Source organism: Thermobia domestica, chromosome 3, assembly GCF_964235325.1.
Source record: "Thermobia domestica chromosome 3, izTheDome1.hap1.1, whole genome shotgun sequence".
NCBI lineage: Eukaryota > Metazoa > Arthropoda > Insecta > Zygentoma > Lepismatidae > Thermobia > Thermobia domestica.
In genome coordinates this window covers 294733380-294755177 of record NC_137456.1, presented here as the reverse complement: position 1 = coordinate 294755177, position 21798 = coordinate 294733380, and the positions used below count along the sequence as shown (strand labels likewise).

General features: G+C 38.1%; 1 protein-coding gene across 1 annotated transcript; it reads left to right on the top strand.

Moving 5' to 3' along the window:
• The first annotated feature begins 15942 nt into the window (after positions 1 to 15942).
• LOC145682254 (uncharacterized) lies at positions 15943 to 20193 on the top strand. Its single transcript, XM_081753836.1, has 2 exons — positions 15943 to 18735; positions 18949 to 20193. The coding sequence occupies exons 1-2, from the start codon at positions 15943 to 15945 to the stop codon at positions 20191 to 20193; spliced, it is 4038 nt and encodes a 1345-aa protein (XP_081609962.1).
• The last annotated feature ends 1605 nt before the right edge of the window (positions 20194 to 21798 follow it).

Sequence of the window (21798 nt, the reverse complement as noted above, 5' to 3'; positions counted from 1 at the left end):
CCCGAAAGACCAGAGGAAGTTAACCGAAGTCAATGAAATTGTGCACAGATATTGTAGATATAAAATGAGGGAATACGGGTTCTTTATTTTCTTGAAAAAAAAAAGAAAACCGTCTAGTTGGGACACAGACCTCTCCAAAACTTTGATCGTTAAATATCAAAAGTGCTAATAACAGTATGTCAGAAGTGCTTGAAAGACATGAAAAATTGGAACAACGTATTGTGTAGGAACAGTATGGAAAATGTATACGAATACGGGTTTTCTATTTTCCGCGGAGAAAAGGTTTTAGTGGCAAAAGATCCCACCCAAAATTTTGAAAATTGATGCCGAATGGCCAGAGAATGTGAACTGAAGTGAATGAAATTGTGCATAGATACTGTAGACCAGAGATGGGCACCCTCACTCATTTTTGCCCTCAAGAGGGCCGCCCTCACCCTCACTCACCCTCATTTCGGTAGATGAGGGTGAGGGTGTCTGAGGGTGAGGGTGAAAGTATCGATTGAGGGTGAGGGTGGCTGAGGGTGAGGGTGAGGGGGTCAACTGAGGGTGAGGGTGTCTGAGGGTGAGGGTGAAGGTGTCGATTTAGGGTGAGGGTGTCTGAGGGTGAGGGTGATAGTGTCGATTGAGGGTGAGGGTGGCTGAGGGTGAGGGTGAGGGGGTCAACTGAGGGTGAGGGTGTCTGAGGGTGAGGGTGAAGGTGTCGATTGAGGGTGAGGGTGGCTGAGGGTGAGGGTGAAAGTATCGATTGAGGGTGAGGGTGTCTGAGGGCGAGTATGAGGGAATCAACTGAGGGTGAGGGTGATTGAGGGTGAGGGTGAGGGAGTCGATTGAGGGTGAGAGCGGCTGAGGTCGAGGGTGAAAATGTTGATTGAGGGTGAGGGTGCCTGAGGGTGAGGGTGAAGGAGTCGACTGAGGGTGAGGGTGGCTGAGGGCGAATATGAGGGAATCAACTGAGGGTGAGGGTGAGGTAGTCAACTGAGGGTGAGGGTAGATGAGGTTGAGGGTGAGGAAGTCGATTGAGGGTGAGGGTGAATGAGGGTAAGAATGAGGGAATTGATTGAGGGTGAGGGTGAGTGAGGGGTAGCAAAAATGCCCATATCCAGAATGAATTCCTGAAGGATATTTGCTTGAAAGTTATTTGTTTGGGAAATGGTTCAAATAGCACTTCCCTGCGAGCTCCAAATAAAGCAGCAACCTAGTTGGCACAAAGTGACATAATTAGGTCATAAAACATTAGCTGGTACAGTGTACGAATTAATGGGGATGGTGAATGGGATATTCCGTGTGACAAAAATGTAATTCCCTCCCTGAAGAACATTTTCATTTTTTCTTCTCTCTAGTATTTTTCTCGAGTGGTCATATAGATAGAAAAGATAATAATGTATTTTATGTAACGAAACAAAAAACAGGCATTTATATCTGACGAAACATATCAAAAACATTTTTGCAGTCGCTAGAATCACACAGTTTGTTTCTTGGAATAGTTACTTATTGATGCAGAAAACTTTCCTTTTGTCAGAAGCAAACTATAGAGGCTCGAGAGGGATGCAAAGGTAATGAAAATTCTGCAATTCTTGGAAAAGCATACATTGTAAGACGTGTCAATCTCACAAGTCCTCATAACATTCGTTGTAACGGATGATCTATACTTTAATAGAATGAAGTATTAGCTTCTATATGCCTGCTTAGCAGTATATATATATATTTCGTTTTCACCACTGAACTTGAACTATTTTAAATTTAATTGATAAGTTTGAGATTTGGTTTCCTTCTTAAACGTACAGTACACATCATGTTTTCCCACTCCCATATAGAAACATAATTAGTGGTTAGTCCATTTTAAATAATCCAAATTTAAACTACTCTTACTTATTTTCTAACCCTCGTCATCGCTAGTCGGTTGCCTATCTTTTCACAAGCAGTGACGCAACTAAGTCACGTCACTCAGTGACTGAATGAGAAGGGACAGTTACATGGGAGGGATAATTCAACAAGTGCTTCCAGTTGAGGGTGGCCTTCCAGTTGACCTTCTGAAAAAGAAAGCAATGTTGCAATTTTCACCGTCTTGCTTACTGATTTTTCAGTAGTCTTCGCAGAAAGACAGATTTATCTAGATTTTCGTTACTTTTGTTTTCGTTGTATCCTCCTTTCGTCTCCCTTACCTTGAAGGGCATAGTTCTGGAATGTTAAACTGAAATATTTCATTTAATTTGAATTCAATTTGGATAGGTTTTAATGAAAAGAAAAAAGAAATCAATCATTAGTTTCATGATATGTGCTTATTTTAGTCTTAAATATATCATATTGTTAATATTATGTAACTTCCACAACTATAACGCTTGTACGAACCAAACATGTTAAGTGGTTCGCCCCTTTCCTTCCCCCTCCACGTAAGGCATCAGTGCCGCAAAAGCCCGATGAGAAAAAAAAATCCTCCTTTGCCACTCCCAGAAATCCGTCCTTGACCGCCGCTGTCCATACTATTATATTGATTTCCTTTAATGATTGTATTATTATAATATTATTATTATTACATAATGTATCTATTGATAATATAATTATAGTGATGGCAACAACGTATCATTTCGACACAAAACACGTGCCATTTGGAGTGTTATTTACGAGGGCGGTGGGTAAATTTTCTGCTTGAGTACAAATGAAGCCAGTTGGGGACCAATAGAACGTCTCTTACTATTATTTGTAATGTGTGATATTTATCCACTTGAAGAGTGTGTAACATTTCAGGCTGGTTTTGGAGATAGAAATGTTTTTACCATAGATTTTCATGAGTGGTGTTTGAGACTGGCATTTGTATTTGTTGTTTCAGTAACAAATTCCATGGCATCTTTTTTTTAAACATAAACATCATAGAGTAAGGAAACCTCTTGAATTTACAAGGTAGGAAATTTATATAAAGTCTTCTTTCGAAAGTTACTCTCAAACAACAGTGTGTCGTTTCCCACAACTCGATTTTGTTGTTGTTTGTCAAAATATTTTTATTGAGGATATATCAGTTCCTATTCCAGTAAAGATTAGCACATATCTGACGAAACAGCTAAATGTTGCGGGAACTTATATTTGTATTGATCCCTTGCAAAAAAAGTGGTGAGTGTTCTCGCCTTCGGGATGAGATAAGTCTCATACAATCTCGCTGCTGAAAAAACATTTAGTTCCAAATGAACACGAAATATCCTAAATTTCACGATAGCTTCGTAAATTGACAATTGCATTTCTCTTTTAACGGAGTCCTTTATATTAACTCATTTTATACAAAGTACTACTTTTCCGTTATTACCTGACCAGCGAACGAGTGCAGGCTGCCGGTTTTGGAATTAAAATGCAAGCAGCAGTGTTTCTAAGCGGATTATCTGTAATTAATCTATCACAGTTCTATTTGTCGTGTTCGTAATAAACCACTTCACGCATATGCTCAAGTATAGACAAACAGTTTCAAAAGTTATTGAAGTTATTTGCAGAACATTTTAAGTAACAAGCAAAGAAAAAGGAAAAATACATACATCCTCCATATTAACTTGCCAATAAACTGATCTCAGTATTGTACAAAGCATCAGATGCTCTCTGTGGGAAATAAAACGAATTAAAATTGGTCGATTCGACTCGTTCCGAAATTTTTGACCAGAGGATATGTAAGATGTGTACTCATTATTTTCTGGTGACTGCCTCTAGTATTTTTAAGTCTATAAAATATGCATAGGGACAAATTCAAGCAAAGATCGGGACAAAAAATCATCGGAGGAAACAAATTGTAGAGTACTCACAAGAAACACTAGAACTTTCGGTAGAGATATGATCTCCCGTTTTCAAAAATATAGGGTATGCTTATCCATGTATATGCTCCTTCTTTCGTACATATAAAGTGAGAAGTGAATCGAGGAGAGTCAAGAAAATTGTCGAGTTTTGTAGGTATGACTAGTTCACCCAAATGTTACATCTCGATTTCAAACACTGTTTAGTGTTAAATGATTAATAATTAGTATATATATATATATATATATATATATATATATATATATATATATATATATATAGTATGGCGCTAAATTCGTTCTACAAAAGTAGAGGAGTGATTCCTGAGAGTAAAACAAACAAAAAAGTTCCAATAAACATAGGGGGAAAACCCCATCGTTTACATGTTATAGGCTGCCAAAAACAGGAAAAAATTAATTTTAAAGGTCCATAGCTCCAAAACTATTGGACCTACCGTAGTCGGATCAAGACTTCACTTAGGAACTAGTATGTGCCCTATCCAAAAATGCGTATTTCAGAATCTTGAGGCACTTCCACAACAATTTTTATAGAGGAAGTTTGACTACGGGCTTATGGTATAAAGTACTCTCCAACTACCTTAATAAAAAGTGTTGGGTGGATACCTTAGGATTCTAAAATATGTATATTTGGATAGAACACATACTAGTTCCTAAGTGAAGTCTTGACCCGACTACAGTAGATCCCATAGTTTTAAAGCTATGGACCCTATGTTTATTGGAACTTTTTTTTGTTTGTTTTACTCTCAGGAATCACTCATCTGCTTTTGTACAACGAATTTAACGCCATACTATATATATATATATATATATATATATATATATATATAACTTGATAAGGTAATTGTATGAACCCAGTAAAGATCATTTATCAACGTTTAAAGATACGCAAGTCATTACACAATTTACTTCAATAATAAATATGATTTAATTGTTGTTATATCAATCTTTCGTGGACTCGTCGTAACCTGGAAGAATTCTGATAAATTTTACATGAAACTAAGAAGGAAATTAGGACACATTTTCTTTTACAAAAATTTACGACACGAGACGAGAAACCTGAATTCTCATCTCGTCTCGAGATCAACGCTATGAGCAATAGAGTAAGAAATCAAATATGTACGTTCATGTTCCTTTAAGCTGTACTAAGCTGCAAATGTTCCCAATGTTGCATTGGGGCGGAGGGTGAGCGATTAAAGTGGGGTTCCCGATAATTGAAGGTTCCTTATAACTCCAGTGAAATTCAGAAAAAATCTCTGAATTACGTAAAAAAAAAAGAAAAAGAAAACATACAAAATACATTTTCAAGGTAACTCTTACAGTCATTGCGTTATTATAAGATTAATTCTACTTCTGAAACTGATTAGAATGAATATGTATTTGAATAACGAAACCCCTCTCATAAGTTTTTTCAAAGTATCAAGTTTGAGAAGAATGAAGTTTCTTCCACTGTTGTTATCTCATTGCTCATGATACCAGTGATGAAACAATTGGCCAGAAATTACGCGGCCGCTTCTTACATCAATTCATGAAAAACATGAGTCCCAATATTAGGTACCTAAGTTCAGTATTAACAAAAAAAAAAAAAAAGTCACCCAACCTCTTGCAACCATGTGTAGCACATTTTAATACTTACACTTTAAATAAAAATACAACTGGATAAAGACGACTGCCTTTGTCTTTGGATTTCATATGTGAATAACAATATAGGGCTTTTCAGATAGAAGAGGAGGAGGGGCAGGTTTTATTAAACAAGACCGTACATCTGATATGTTTTAACTATAAACAGCTTGTGTTTATAGGCTAAACTCAGTCCTCTGAAGTCAATCGACAAACGCCATTAAAATGTTAAAGAAAACAACGTATCAGTATTATTATATACTACAGACACAAAGATACCACTAGGCTCCCAATTTTTAAATTTATATTGTGTGTGAAAGCAGTGAGTAGATTTAATTCTTTGTCACATGATAACTAGAACCTGAGGGAAATTCATAGGGAGTCCAGGGGAAATTTCTTTCCTTATAAATAAAAGTTGTAAATTTATTATGTACTGAAGCAGTTATACTTACGCTTACACTACCCATACGCTGATGTTTTATCAATACTTTTATTCAAACTACGAAGGCCTGGGTTTCTATAATGATCTTAAATTAAGGATGTACTGAATCAAATTTTACAAATCAATCCCGAAAGGCAAGCTACCCAATCCCATAAATCTTTAGAAAACGAAGGAAAAATTTCTTCACCTCCTTTTCCCTCAAATGATTCATTTCTCTAAAGAAAATGAAATTTCTTTATTTTAACGCCCATGATTATGTTGTTTATGCTAGAGGACACAGGTGATTAATGAAAGTGAAGGATTGTAAAATTAAATTTTGATCTCTCACTGGGAATCAAACCCAGAACCACGTCCAGTAAAAGCACATGCACTAGCCAATAGACCAACGGAGAGGTCTTTCACAGTTCTAGAGTGGAAACATATATCGGAATTCTTCCCTGGCCAAAACTCGAGAAAATAATTTATTTGTCAACCGACAAAATACACTTAAAACAAGCACAAGCATCGTGAGCCTTAAGCTTAATTTGATTTCAACTTACAGTTACAAGGCATTTCGCAAAACTCTAAGCTATCAACCTTAAATTAACCTTTTAGTCATTGACATTGTCATTCCTTCGTTTTACAGGTTGATCCTGTTTTATAATGAAATCAAATAAAACGTAATCAATTTTTATACAATCTGCTTAATACACGGTAGAAGCTCACTGAATTGTCAATTGTGCTATGTTGTTCTTAAATTGGTAATTTCCATTCATATATCACTATTCACAATACATCTGTATTACTGCAGGTATGGTTCACTACAACTACATAACTTATGGCTTTCTTTATTAAGCGTAAACAGATTAGGCTATGTATTACATCTAAACTGAAACTTTTGAAAACCGTTGAATACACTACAGGGTGAAACTCTCCGCTCCTCTGTCCCACCGCGATTGCCTTGGAATTGATGTAAACACAACATCAGCGCCATCCCTTCAAAACAACACTGCTATCCTGGTCAGGTAATATATTATGCAACTTAAGAACCGGCTTTTATATATTTAAAGTAATGAGTAGATGGATCGAAAAGTAGAACCACATTATGCTTACCATTCTCAAATGTATTACACATAACTTCTAGACTCAATGTGGTGTTATGAGGTAAATTTCATACTCTTAAACATCTTACTTAAGCTTTCATTAACTTTAATTTTTGTTCCTTTCGCAAAATACAGGCTATAATCAACTCGCCCTTTCAAATTTTCTACTCTTATATTCGGAGGCTGCTTTTGAAGGAACACCGTTAAAGAATCAAAGTTTTCTTGCCTCAAAGTAAGAGAAAGAACATAATCTGCTCCAGTCAGAAGGTGCGGGGCACAATTCGGAACAATATTGTGGAGTCTTAGGTTCCCAAATCACTTGCATTTATACACTTGTATAAGGAAAGCTTGGTGCAATATAGTGCGAAGGCACGTATTGTTCCCAGGGGCCTCATTTGGGGGGGGGGGGCAGAGAGGGGCATTTGTCCCCCTGAGTTTGAGATGTATATAGATTTTATCAATAGAACAGCAATAAATCAGTGAAAAACGCGAAATTTTGCTTATATCAAGGGGTCTTGCCCTCCCCCCCCAAAGCAAAATTTGAAATGCTCCTGATTGTTCCCAGAAGAAAAGAAAAATTCCAACTGTACTACCATACCAATTAATGAAGGCAAGAACAGCACTTATGATATTTATTGACATCTGTCTTCTTTTTTAAAAAATTTGTCAGCAGCAACGGGTCATAAGATATCCAAGGATACTAAAGATAGTTTTTTTTTTTTTTTTTTTTTTACAAATTTGGCTTAGCACATAGGTGTCCAAACTCTCGAGCTCGTCACTCGCACTCAGTTGAGCTCGCGCTCAATAATTAAGAGCGAGCCCAAATCCTAATAAAATAAGTCAGAGCAAACCGGAATGAGTGCGAGCCCAACTGAGAGAAGTGAACCGGAGCAGGAGCCCAACTGAGGGAACTGAGCTCGAGCGAGCCCAGTGCAAAATGGCTATCTATTTAATTTATATATATGAAATATAAATAATAATATACCGTAGATATAATGTATACCTATGTATATTATTATATATAAATTTCAATCACTTGAATGAGAATGATATTTACCCTTACTTATTGTTGATTAAGTACATGAAGATAACTGTGAGTGTGAGGGAGTCTATTGATGGTGAAGGTGGCTGAGGGTGACCAGGGTGAACTTAGGTAATTTCGTCACCGGAAATTTCGCCACCGGAATTTTCGTTACGGTAATTTCGTCACCGGTAAATTCGTCACCAAAATATTAGCATGTAGGTTATTTCGTCACCGGAAATTTTGACATAGTAATATCGTCACCTGTAATTTTGTCACCAAAATATTTGAATGTAGGAAATTTTGTCATGGTCATTTTTTCACCTTTGTTGAACTAAGTAGAGACAAAGTAATAAACCAAAACAGCTAATCTTATCTTACTCAAACTTGGAAAACAATTCAGTTGGTGTTCGACTCTGGAATCGAAGTTTCGGATACTCGACGCAAGAACAAACAATAATAAAACAACATGATGTCAGCTTCAGCAAATGTTAAAAGCACATTCAAAATGGGCCGCTAATGGATTTATATATCACTATTTACAAATATTAAGTTTTCAAAATTTCAGAACAGAATATAGAAAAAAAAATATATAACTTTTTATAATGCAATAAGTGTTTTACATGTTGATTTTCTACTATTCATAACATGATAGGAAACAACAAGCAAAAAATTTCTCAAACATTTAGTTCCAGTGTTGTACGTTATGCACAAAGACTGGAGCCGTTTCTGCAAAATCTGAAATCTAGTTTTCTTTTTTGGTGGTTGACCCACAGCACCATGATGTAGCACAGTTAAAACTATTTCTTCAACTTGTTGAATTATGTACTATCAAAATAGTCCAGAAGTTCCAGCTCTTCCTCCGAAACCTCTTGTTTCCTGATGCACATCTGCTGCGGGAGAAATGTCAATCCTTTCATTTTCTCGCATAATAGACGAAAATTTTCATTGGTCTTGTACCGTACCGTGAATCCAATCTCTTGGACCCTTCTCAAAGTTGAGTGAGTCAGGTGGAGAAAAGTAATGCTGTACACGAGTTAAGTTTCCGGAAGTTGCTTTTACAGTCTGCATTTCCGCTATCTCGAAATCCATAACCACAGTTACAGGGTCCGTGTATTCACTAAGTTAACTGCACTGATGCACCACCGTACGAAACAGTTTTTCATATGAATTTTGTGTCTTGCTCTGCATTAGGGCATACACCTAGTAAAGGAAGTCTCATCTCAAATAACATATAGGGCTTACGTGATTTTTTTTTAAAGGAGCCATTGAAAAGTTCCCGTCCACCATCCATGTTTCACTTCTCAATAGCTCCATAAGGCTATATTTAAAGGAAATTGTTAGAAATATTTATATGTTTTAATTCCTTTATATAAATTTGTTTTCTTTACATATATATCCAATAACAATTTGCCAATGTTTAATCAGGGTTGAAATATAACATTCTTCTTTCAATAGCTCTTAAAAAAGATCACTCTTTTCCCATGACTCAGTTAACGTGGATGAAGGTCCAAGAGTTTGGGCTCGGAGAATGATACAAGAGCGATTAAATTTTCGTCTAGTTTGCGGGAAAATGAACGGATTGGTATGTTTTTCCATATTTATTTGCAATTTTCTGTTAATTGCAAGCTTAATATTTGTAAATAGTGGTAAATATATACCCATTATTCCCCACGTTGCCTTTGCTTTTAACATTTGCTTAAGCTGGCACTATTTTCTTGTACTGGTGCTTGCTCCTGCATCGTGTACCCGAAACTTAAATTTTGCAGAGTTCAACCCCAACTTAATTGTTTTCCAAGTTTGATTAAAATAACGTAAGCTCATTTACTTTGCACCTACTTAGATCAAGAAAAGTGAAAAAATAACCGTGAAAAAAATTCCTATACGATATTATTTCTGATAGAATTACTGGAAATTATTATTATTATTATTATTATTATTATTATTATTATTATTATTATTTATTTATTTATTTATTTATTTATTTATTTATTTTGATTTGCTTCAGTTGAAGATCAAAGAAAGCAATTTCAAAAACTTTTTCGATTTATTCATTCATTTATTATGTTCTAAAAGACACTGATGATGAAATTATCAAGACAAACTTTTTGGTGACGAAATTACCTATATGGTAATATTTTGGTGACGAAATTACCGTGATGAACTTTCCGGCGACGAAGTTTCCGATGACAAAATTACCGCCGCCCGACCAGGGTGAGGGTGGTTGAGGGTGAGTGTGATTGAGTTTTAAGGGTGAGTGAGGGTTAGCAAAAATGCCCATCTCTGGTATGAACCATAATCCTGCGATAAATAGTCTCGACGAAATAGCTGCTTGACTGAAAGTCTAAATTTTCCTAAAAAAGTAAGTCTCAAACAGGTTAATAAAAAATATGTATTATGCAGTACTCCGACAATGCTGCTGCAATTGAGTATTTTAATATATTTAATAGAAATAATGTATTTTGAACTGTGTACAATACAAAATCATGTATACCCATGTTGTGGAGTGTGTACTCTCTATCATTTCATAATAAATAAACTAACTAACTAACTAACTATATGGCCTATGGAACCCGGAGGTTCAGTGCCGCGTTCATAAAAGCTCTCCACTGACTTCTATCCTTAGCTAATTGGATCCAGTTTCTACTTTGTATTCCTATCTCTGCGAGATCCATCTTAATATTATCCTCCCATCTGCGCCTAGGTCTTCCTAATGGTCGTTTTCCTATGGGTCTACCAGTCAAGACTTTGAAAGCGTTTCTACTTTCTTTCATTCTAGCTACATGACCTGCCCACCTAAGCCTCCTACACTTGACGACCCTAACAATGTTGGGTAAACCGTATAAACTATGTAGTTCCTCGTTATGAAGCTTCCGCCATTCCCCATTCTCGTTCCTCTTGGGTCCGAATATTCTTCTCAGGATCCTCTTCTCAAATACTTTCAGTCTATGTTCTTCCCTCAAAGTAAGCGACCATGTTTCGCAACCATACAGAACAACAGGCATGATTATCGTTTTATATATTTTAAGCTTCAAATTCCTCGACAGAATTCGCGACGACAAGAGATTTTGAACCGAATAGTAACACGAATTCCCTGCTTTTAGTCGACATTTAATTACTTCATGAATATGATTTTCGTCTGTTAATATTGATCCTAAATATTTGAAAGTATCCACTTTATCAAAAATATTATTTAATATTTTAACGCCTCCACAATTTTCCGTATTACGGTCCCGACGCACTTCGATGTATTTAGTTTTCTCTTTCATAATAAATAATAATAATAATATAAAAACACTAGTGCCTTTGTTTGACATGCTGTTTTCTATGACATAGTGAGATTTGCCACCACGATAGATTTTTTTTAGGGAGTTTAGAGGTTCAGACCCTCTGTAGCAACGGCGCTGATTATTATTAGGTTATTACAAACATAATTTTTATCGTTGTTATGACATAGTTTGTAGTAACATAATTGTATTATTTACGTTGAATTTATGTCCGGTTAGCTTTTGTCCGCTTCTGCATCAATATAGGTGAGCTTATGTCCACGATCCGCCACTACGCGCAAGAACCACGTAAGGATGGAAAACTTCAAATATCTATATGTTAGGGGTAAAAGATTCACTTTGGAAGAACTGGAAAAGAACGGATCCCTATCAACTCTCCCTTCCAGATGTTGGTATGCAACAAACAAGTTTAAATAATTCGCCTGGGGCGTATTCCAAGTAGCAGGAGTGTCTTTAGGGAAAAGCGAACTTTTCTGAATGCGCAGGTGGCGACTTGCCAGAGGAGGAGCAAAAACACAGCCTCATAGTTTCCCTCCCGAAGTCTTCTAATCTTCCTCGTAGTGTTCATAGAACAACAGCGAAAGACAAGATTCGATCCCTCCCCCAGCACTCAACCATGCGTCAATCTGCGAGAAATCTTTGGTAACAGATTTCCAAGAAAAAGTTATGTACTTGACAAAAGGAAACATCCCATGCTAGTAGAAATGTTGATGACAAATGCAAGCGGAAACAAATAAAGACGATGGTCACGCTATTGAGGACAATACAAAGATTGGAAGCGGAAAAAACTTGTAGGTTGCCTTCAACTAATCCAAGTGATTTATTCAAAACAACTGGGCATTCACAAAAGCATTTGTACACGATACTGGTAATGCCGGCGCCAGCTGCGGCAATGTCGTTCACGGCCATGATTTCAATGTAATGAAATCTTAGCTTGCACACGCACCGGCATTCACTGGCGCAAATCCCGGGGGGATGAGGGAACATGTCCCCCCAATCTTGGAACTGGGGGGACTGTCCCCCCAATAATCCGATTTGAAATGTGTATTTTAGAAAAAATGTGATGATTTGTGTCGATTCGCACAAAGGAAAGTGAGATGAAATTGATGTTCCCCCAGAATAAGCCTTAAATCTGCCCGCCTCCCAATGTTGAAGATGAAGACAGTTCTGCCCCCTGATCCTCCACAGGATTGTTTTTCAATGCAGCCGGTGTTATTACCAAAACCGGCTTTGTCGAAGGCAATGCTTCCTTCTGGATGGTTGCACACACGGCCGGCAATGTCGCCTGGCTATCTGATACATTTCTACAGTTTAGGTAAAGTGAGTGATTGACAAGGCGCTGCGTATTCTTGTTTCATTTCTTATGTTTTGGAGTTTTGTTGTTTCCATTTCTTTTATTACAATTGTATATTATTATTATTATTATTATTATTATTATTATTATTATTATTATTATTATTATTATTGTCTCGACCTGCAAATCACTTTATTATTATTATTATTATTATTATTATTATTATTTTTTTTTTTTTTTTTACAGACTGTGTTGGAGTAGATAATTCCCTTTCTTAAATAAAATATAACACGTGGGAAACCTGGAGAGTGTCGATTTTTAAAATTAATTTTCGTCAGAGAAAATGTGCGATATCTGGAAGATATCGATTTCCGCCTAAATAGTTATCATCAAATACAATGTACGAAATTTGGATATCCAATTTTCGTTGATTATTTTTCGACTCTTTTTTTATTTTTGTTCTATCTCTCTTTTTGATTATATCTTATTCTATCGTACTAATGCATTTAAATTTTATTATATTACAGCATTTTGCGTTTCTACAGTCTTTGAATGAATGTTATGGAAATTGGAACTTCAGACCAATAATGTAGGCTGTTGTGTATTCCATCCTTGGATAGTTTTTAGAAAGAAAGACTACTAACTTTAAAATAATTGTTGTCTATATGCAGTAATATATCTACGAGCTGCGTTATGAACCCCTGTCCATTGCCATAAATATGTACAGTAGATATTACTTGTCCCACTCAACCAGATGCGGCTCTTAACCTATGTGCAGAACCTATCTTTTAACCTACTTTTACGCTCTCTTTATAGTGACGTCACCACCGAGACGCTTGAGCTTGTCGTCCGCTTTTCGCGTGAGGAATTACTAATAAGACAGACAACCCCTTATTTACTTTGGACTTCTTCTGTGTTCGATTGTGTTTGCTTTCCTATGTAGAACAGATTTTTGTGGGAAAATCTTTCTGTCGTATGTGTTTGACTACTTGGTAGAAGTTAGGGGAGCGCGAACCAATCATATTATACTTCATCACCATATTATAGCAAGGTGACCAGACGTCCCGTTTTAGCCGGGACAGTCCCTTATTTTCAACCGTTGTCCCGTATTTTTCTGATTCTCAAACGGGACGCCTAAATGTCCCGTTTTTAAGCAAACATGACCCAGGTGTCCCGTAATTATTATTCAAAATATAAATGGTCAATGCTAATTCTACACTCTTCCGTACCAACACTCATTGGGAAGGTTCAGCCGTGTCTAGAACTTCTGAATATTCAAATGAGAATTGAGTGCTCTGTGGTTCAAGTGGGAATTGAGTAGGAATTCTGAGTGTTGAAGTAGTTAAAAGTATTGCTGGGTGGTACTTAAGTTAGAAACGCTGTGTTATGGCTCTTACTTGTGTATTTTGTAAATTGAAAACATTGCTGAGTCCCAAAATGCAATGTGGAAGTCCCCCCCCCCCGTCGCCGATTCCTAAGCGTCCCGTTTTTGAAAGTAAAAGTTCTGGTCACCTTGTATTATAGTTCATTTGCAAGCCTACCGTGAAACTTTTAGGGGACCAGCCAAAGTTTAGGGTGGCCCGGCCCCCCTAGCCCCCCGTGGATACGGGCCTGTTTCACAGAAGAACATTATTTGCGAGACCTGAAATCTGAATTTACTTCAAGACTTGGCGACAAAGATAATTCTCAAATCAAATACGGTTTCCTCAATTCCCTCAATATTCGTTCCTTTTACGTGTGCTATAGTGATGTTTTAATCGTTCGTTTAGAATGTAATTCATTGTAATATAAGCCCCTACTCATCTGACTTCTTTCTCTTTGCATATATTTCCTCATGACTTTCAGTAACGGTGGAACGTTGTTGAGGACGGCGTCTTCCTGAAATTCCACTAGGTCCAGGTTGCTCTTCATGATTACGTGGTTGCATTTTATTGTCAGACATATTTCTTCTGTATTATCCTATAGAAGTTCACGTTCAACGAATTTACAAAAAGCAATTGAGAAGTAAAAACAAAAAGAAAATTCGCAAAGCGTAAAACAGTTCGTCACTACTATTCGAAGGCAATGAACGATCTAGTGATCATTATATGTTCTTCGTGGCACTATCTCACTTGAGTTTCGCGGGTTCAAACGAGAGTGACACTTCCTAGGCTCCGAATGAGACTTATCGTTTCCAAAATACTCCCATCATTCCTAAAGATGAAGAGATCATGTGATGCTTGTATTTTACGGTTGAAAGCACACTGCTTAGAGGGGAGTGAGACAATTCTTGGAAATTGCTACCTATTGTCACAGAGCAGCAACATTTTTCCATATAGTTTTGTTCCTTTGTTGTCCATACCGAAGGATAGTATGAATTAACGTATGTAGCTTGAGTTCAGTGGATTTTTTTTTCTAATTTGAAACAATGCTATAAGCAATGAATGAAACTACAACAGCATACAACCTTTCTTTTCTTCTTCTTAGCCAAAAACTATATGAATACTCCAAATAATTTACTTTTAAATTACGGCAAAATATTTACAATTATCCAAGTGCGCCTTGCTTACACCGTGTCCTGGGTTCGATTCCTGATTAGAAGAGCCTTGAAATTTGATCGTATTACGTTGCTTACGATTCCACCTTAAATTGAAAGTCACCGTGTCATGACCTTGATACTCAAAGGGATGCTCAGCACGATTGCAATAATCAGTCCTATCTTCTGGTGTAGTGGCTAGCTCGTATTTCCTTTGTTGAGTGTATTTTTTCCTTTTACAAAATATTTAGTCTGAACTGCTATAACGTAAGAGAATAGATGCCAGGCTATGGTCAGTGTCCTTGGCTCCCTTCGCTCTCGGAGGGTGGCCTTTATCTCCCCCTTTTTTTGTAGAAAGTGAACATGAGCCGCCACGAAGGGCAGTGTGTGTGTGTTTTTTAGACAGTCGAAACGTGTGTGGTGGATGTGTCTTGTGTCGAACTATTGTGGTGCAATAAAAACATTCAGTGAGAACTTCACATACAGTACATACCTGTGTCCACTAATGTATATTAAATAGTTTGTTAATTAAATTAGCTATATTTTAACCAGGTGCCGATTCATTCCTCAAAACAAAAAACAAGTAGCGAGGCGCAGGGAAGGTTTAGTAAATAATGGGAAATGCTTTTGTGCATGCATCCCGAACATTTGGTCCTCCTAGTGAAGCCGGATTTTGCTGTTACAAAAAATCGTAAAGACTAAAACAGAGCAATATTTTGAACTGTGTGTATATATGTGTACTGTCTTTTTAGTAGTGTTCGAAGAAGAAAGATAAGTAAAATTGTAAAGAACACGAGCGTAATTTGTGCAACCGCTGAACTGCCTGTGTCTCGTTCACCGCCCCCTTCCCCCCCTCTCCGTTGATTGTTTAGCCGTGTAGTGAAAAGTGACCAACGATGGAACAATTACTTGCTTCCAAAACTGTCACCAAACGCGAAATAACGCGCTTGGAGAATAAAATAAACAGTGAGTCCTTCAATAAAGCTTTAGTGAATACGTACATAGAGAAGGCGAATCAACTAGCAGATGACTGTAAAAAACTTGTGTTAGATCTTACAAGAACTTGTGACCAAGAGACATTTGATACGTATGGCAAAGAAATAGAAACAATGCAAGACAGAGTGGACGAATTAATTGATAAATTGGTGGTAATGAAGCAATCAGAAAGTGTTTCATCAACATCAAATGAAAACGTAACCTCTTCAAAAGTGAGTGAAGTGCGATTACCGAAGTTGGAATTACCAACATTTGATGGTTCCTTGAAAGATTGGCTGTCGTTTCGGGATCTTTTCGTGGCATCCGTGGACAGTAATGCATTATTGAGTGGAGCGCAAAAGCTTCAATATTTGAAGGCATCTTTGCGTGGCGAAGCGGCAATACTTGTACAATCATTGTCGGTGACTGATCAGAATTACACAGAGGCGTGGGAAATAATCAATGCTCGGTACCAGAATAAACGCGAACTCGTAAATGATACAATAAAAAGACTGATTCGTCAACCGTGTGCAGTAGCCGATTCACCAGCTTCTCTAAGACGGCTTGTGGATACAACTAATGAATGTGTGCGAGTTCTGAAAGTGTTCGACATTCCTGTGGAGCATTGGGATGCTATACTAGTGTACCACATAACTGAAAAACTGGATAGTGATTCACGAGAACAATGGGAGCTATCAATTAACTCGAACGAACTTCCAACTTTCGCAGACTTATCGCAGTTTCTCAACCAGAGATCGCGCGCACTCGCGGCTTCCGCGACAAGCAAATCAAATAAACCCCAGGCCCATAAATCGGTAAGTTCTTCCGGAAAGAGCAGGACAGTGGCGTATCATGCTTCGGCAGATGTGACATGTGTGAAGTGTGGACTGCAGCACGCGCTGCATAAATGTAAGGATTTCATTCAAATGTCAGTAGACGACAGACATTCCTTTGTAAAGGGTAAGCTTTTGTGCTTCAATTGCCTAAAAGGAACACATAAACTTGCTCAGTGTAAATCAGGTGGGTGTCATCGCTGTAGAAAGCTGCATCATACGTTACTACATTTTGACAGGAAACCCGAAGGTGATTCTTCCTCTCAGTGCGCTCAAGATGTGTTTTCCCACGTAGCAGCTGATGGGGGAACAATGAACACTGTTCTTCCTCAAGTGTTGCTGTCCACAGCAGTGGTAAAGGTGAGAAACAACAGAAGGCAATTTCAATCTTTTCGAGCGTTACTTGACTGTGCATCAGAGGTAAGTTTTGTATCTGAACGGTGTGCTCAAGCGCTGGGACTCCCAAAACGTAGTGCAAATATAACTATTTCTGGAATAGCTTCCAGTAATGCATGCAATTCACGTGCAGTTGTAGATCTTGGTTTTAAGTCAAGATACAATAACGATGAATATTCAACAACAGCAGTGGTAGTGAGAAAAGTGACCGGAGATATGCCTAGACAGGCTCTCACTAGGGTTAATAAGTGGGTCCATATCAAGGATTTAGATCTGGCTGATCCGGAGTTCTACCAAACAAGTGGTGTGGACATACTACACGGTGCGGACGTGTTTCCATTACTCGTCCAAGGAGGCAAACGCATGGGCCCTCAAGGTGCGCCCATCGCATTGGAAACGGCACTGGGTTGGGTGTTATCGGGGAAAGTGAATTGCAGTGGTTCATCGGCAGTGTCCGCATTTCATGTGTGCTGTGATCTAGATGTTTCATTGAGGCGATTGTGGGAGATCGAAGAAGTACCGTTTGTGCGTCCCTTAACAGTAGAAGAAAGGGAATGTGAAGAACATTTTGCAGTGACGCATCGAAGAGTTAATGGTCGATATCAAGTTAGCTTACCGTTTAAGACCAATCACTCTGACCTAGGCTATTCTCGTGATATAGCAGTAAAACGACTCCATCAACAAGAGAGGACGTTTGTACGGTGGCCTGGCTATCAGGCACAATATTGCAGGTTTATGGCAGAATATTTAGAACTCGGTCACATGGAACCTATTTCACCAAGTGAAGACAATGTGTCCCCAACAACAAGTTGCTACCTTCCTCACCATGCCGTTTTAAAGGAGAGTAGCACAACTACTAAACTGCGTGTAGTGTTCGATGCTAGTGCAAAAACCACGACAGGTGTGTCACTGAATGAAACGCTCATGGTCGGTCCAAGATTGCAAGAGGATCTCACGTCTATTGTGCTGCGTTTCCGAACTCACCCGGTGGCCCTATGTGCAGACGTAAAAATGATGTTCAGGCAAATTCGCGTGAAGCAAGAAGACGCAAACTTTCAAAGCATTGTGTGGAGATCGGATCCGAAACAGCCTATTCAAGATTACAGGCTGCTCACAGTCACATATGGAACTGCGTGTGCACCATTTTTAGCAACAAAATGTCTCCAGCAGCTGGCCGTCGACGAAGGACACAACTTCTCGTTAGCATCACCAGTTGTGCTTAACGATTTCTACATGGATGATTGTCTGACTGGGAGTAACTCGGTGACAGAAGCAATTCACCTACAATCACAACTAGTACAACTGTTAGAAAAGGGAGGGATTGAATTGCGCAAGTGGGCGAGTAATGAACCAAGTGTTTTAGAGTCCATTCCAAGTCATTTAAGAGAAACAAACGCGATAGATCCTTGGGACGATAATGATGCTATCAAGGCATTAGGAGTGCAGTGGTGTCCGTCTCAAGATACATTATGCTTCAAAATCACCGTACCAAAGACTCGTCATAGTGTTACGAAGAGACAGTTATTGTCTGACTTGGCCAAACTATTTGATCCATTGGGGTGGCTAGCTCCTACTACCATAAAGGCCAAACTCCTCATGCAGGAGATCTGGAAGCTAGGAATTGGCTGGGATGACCCTCTTCCAAGCAACATCATCAAACAATGACATGACTATTGCGATGAACTTCCACTGCTGCAGGAAGTGAGAATCCAAAGATGTGCCATTCCACACGATACAAGGGAAGTTCATCTCGTTGGGTTCTGTGACGCGTCAGAGGCTGCGTATGCTGCTGTAGTGTATGTGAGATGTGTGCGAAATGACGGAAGCATTGCAGTGAACGTGCTAAGTGCAAAAACAAAGGTGGCCCCTATCAAAAGACAAACGCTGCCACGTCTTGAACTATGTGCCGCAGTGCTCCTAGTGAAAGTATTAGACTTTGTGTCTCAACCCCTTAAGGTCGAAATAGTCATCACGAGTGCCTATTCTGATTCGACGGTAGCCCTTGCTTGGATTGCGTCATGCCCAAGTAGATGGAAGACATTCGTGGCAAATCGAGTAAGTGAAGTGCAACAACGAAGTAACATCAAGTGGTATCACGTGAACAGTGAGACCAATCCTGCAGACTGTGCGAGTCGTGGTGTTAGACCGTCCGAGCTGATCAATCATCGATTGTGGTGGACGGGCCCAGAGTGGTTAGCAGCAGAAACAGTGCCAGCTGTAGAGGTTAACGATGAAACCTCAGACGCAGTGATTGTTGAACAAAAGACGTCGGTTGCTACAATGCACGCCAAGGCAGATATTAGCCTTCTTTCAAACTACTCTTCGGTAGCAAGATTAAATCGTGTGACAGCTTGGTGCAAACGATTTATAAATAATTCTAGGAGTAAACCTGACGCAAGGCTACATGGACCCTTGACGGCAACTGAGTTAGAGGAAGCATTGTTTTGCTGGATTCGGTTGGTACAAGAGGAGGAATTTTCTCTAGAGCTGAAATGTCTTAAGGAAAACGGTGACGTACCAGCACAAAGTAAATTATTTTGTCTGCATCCATTCATAGACAATAAAGGTCTCCTTAGGGTAGGAGGAAGACTACAAAGGGCACAATTAGACTTTGACGAGAAACATCCTATTCTACTGCCACGGAAAAATACTTTAACCGAACTCATTGTGCGTGACGAACATGTAAAAAATTTGCATGCTGGTCCACAGCTACTTCTGTCAGTTCTTCGACAGAAGTACTGGATACTAAGAGGAAGAGATGTGGTGCGCCAGATTGTGAGACAGTGTATAACCTGCCACAGATTCTCTCGAGCTAATACAACTCAGCTCATGGGGCAATTGCCCGCTGGGCGTGTAACTCCAAGTAGGCCGTTTAACCAGTGCGGGGTAGATTACACTGGTCCAGTGTTGTTGAAGAACACAAAGGGGAGGTCTGCCAAGTAGTGTTGTAAATAGAAAAAAAACGGTTCGTATTTTTTCAGAAATGTTCGTTTTTTTTAGAAAAAAAACATTGCCTCTCGTTTTTTTTTGTAAATTTCGTATTTTTTCAAATAGTCATTTGTAATGCATCTTACGTCTATTTAAGTATAAAATATTTTTATGTTGGTGTAATCACCGTAAAATGCAACATAAATTAAACGCTAGATACTGATACGCTACAAATATTTTACAATTTACATGAATACCATACCTATTAACAATTCGGGTTTCAGCAGTTTTCATCAATATCAACTAAGAAATAAAAGCAGAAATGAAATTTTGTTTTTTTGTGAAAGCAGGCCTTTAATAAGTACGAAAATAATGTCACAAACAGTATAAATTTTCAATAACTTGTCTAAAGGTAAAAACTAATACTAATTTGCCTAATATTATTTTTCTAAATGTCATATATAAATAATTTGTCGACTAGATATATATGATATGCACAGCCGGCTTTACCATATATGCAGTGGCGTATTTACGATTTTGTTTCGGAAGGGGTTTTGCTAACTTTCGGGGGGGGGGGGCTTTCCTGAAAATGTGAAAATTCTGCAAGATATTTCATATACTTTACTACAGTATGTAAGATTTCGGGGGGGCGTAAGCCCGGGAGCCCCCCTAAATACGCCACTGCATATATGCAACACGTGCATTTGCGTGGAACGGCAAGCTTGGATGGTCCGGCAAAATCTATCACAAGTATTTTATTTAAATTATATATTTCTTGTTGGAAACATACTTCATTATGATGGTAGTTACATTTACTAAGCTGACCTTCTATTTGAATACTACATTCATAAATTATGTTTAGGTTGCATTAGTTTAAGGCCACATGGACAATGCTAAAGCAAATGGTCGAATAAATCCGAGCACAAATTGCTTGATTGTTGTCAAATGCAAGAATTCAATTCTCGAATAGTAGTGAATATCTGTTCCATTTAGTAACTTATCACAGTTTTGATATGAAACTAGTCTTGTTTTTGTCAGAAACGAGTTCCTTATCATTGAAGATAGAAACAAGTTTTTTTTTTTTAAATGTTTAAAGATGTAGAAGAAAAAATCAAGAAATAAAAATAAGAGAGCTAGTTGCACTGGAATTGCAAACTGATACATTGAGATTGAAGCTCGATAGTGAATTCTATAATAAGGATTACCATCTTTCCTCTGCAGGTGTGTTTGCTTTATCTTTCACTAACATAATAGATTAATATTTAAAGGAAAAACAGACATAACGGAATTGCATTTTTACTAAGTATTTAAGCCTTTCTGAGTGCGACTGCACTTACCCTCGCCTTTGTTGTTCATGCTGGAGTAGCATACTTAAAATCATGACTTTTAAGATTTGTTCTTTCTGGAGAAAGGGGTAGGCGGCAAATTATGCCATTGCACGAGGCGACAAATTGACTAGGACAGGCCCTGATGATATGTATATAAAATACATGAATATAGGATGACTCGATTTGAAGTAATGCAGGGTGTTTCAAAATTAATATTAGGGTTTTGAAATTTTGTAGTATTTATTACAATTAACTTACAATTATAAATATTATATCAAATGAAAGAGCAACT

Excerpts from the sequence above, each read along its gene's own strand:
- LOC145682254 (XM_081753836.1), top strand. The coding sequence starts at position 15,943 with ATGGAACAATTACTTGCTTCCAAAACTGTCACCAAACGCGAAATAACG. Across the intron at positions 18,736-18,948 it reads CATTATGCTTCAAAATCACC|GAAGTGAGAATCCAAAGATG; the intron begins GTACCAAAGACT and ends CCACTGCTGCAG.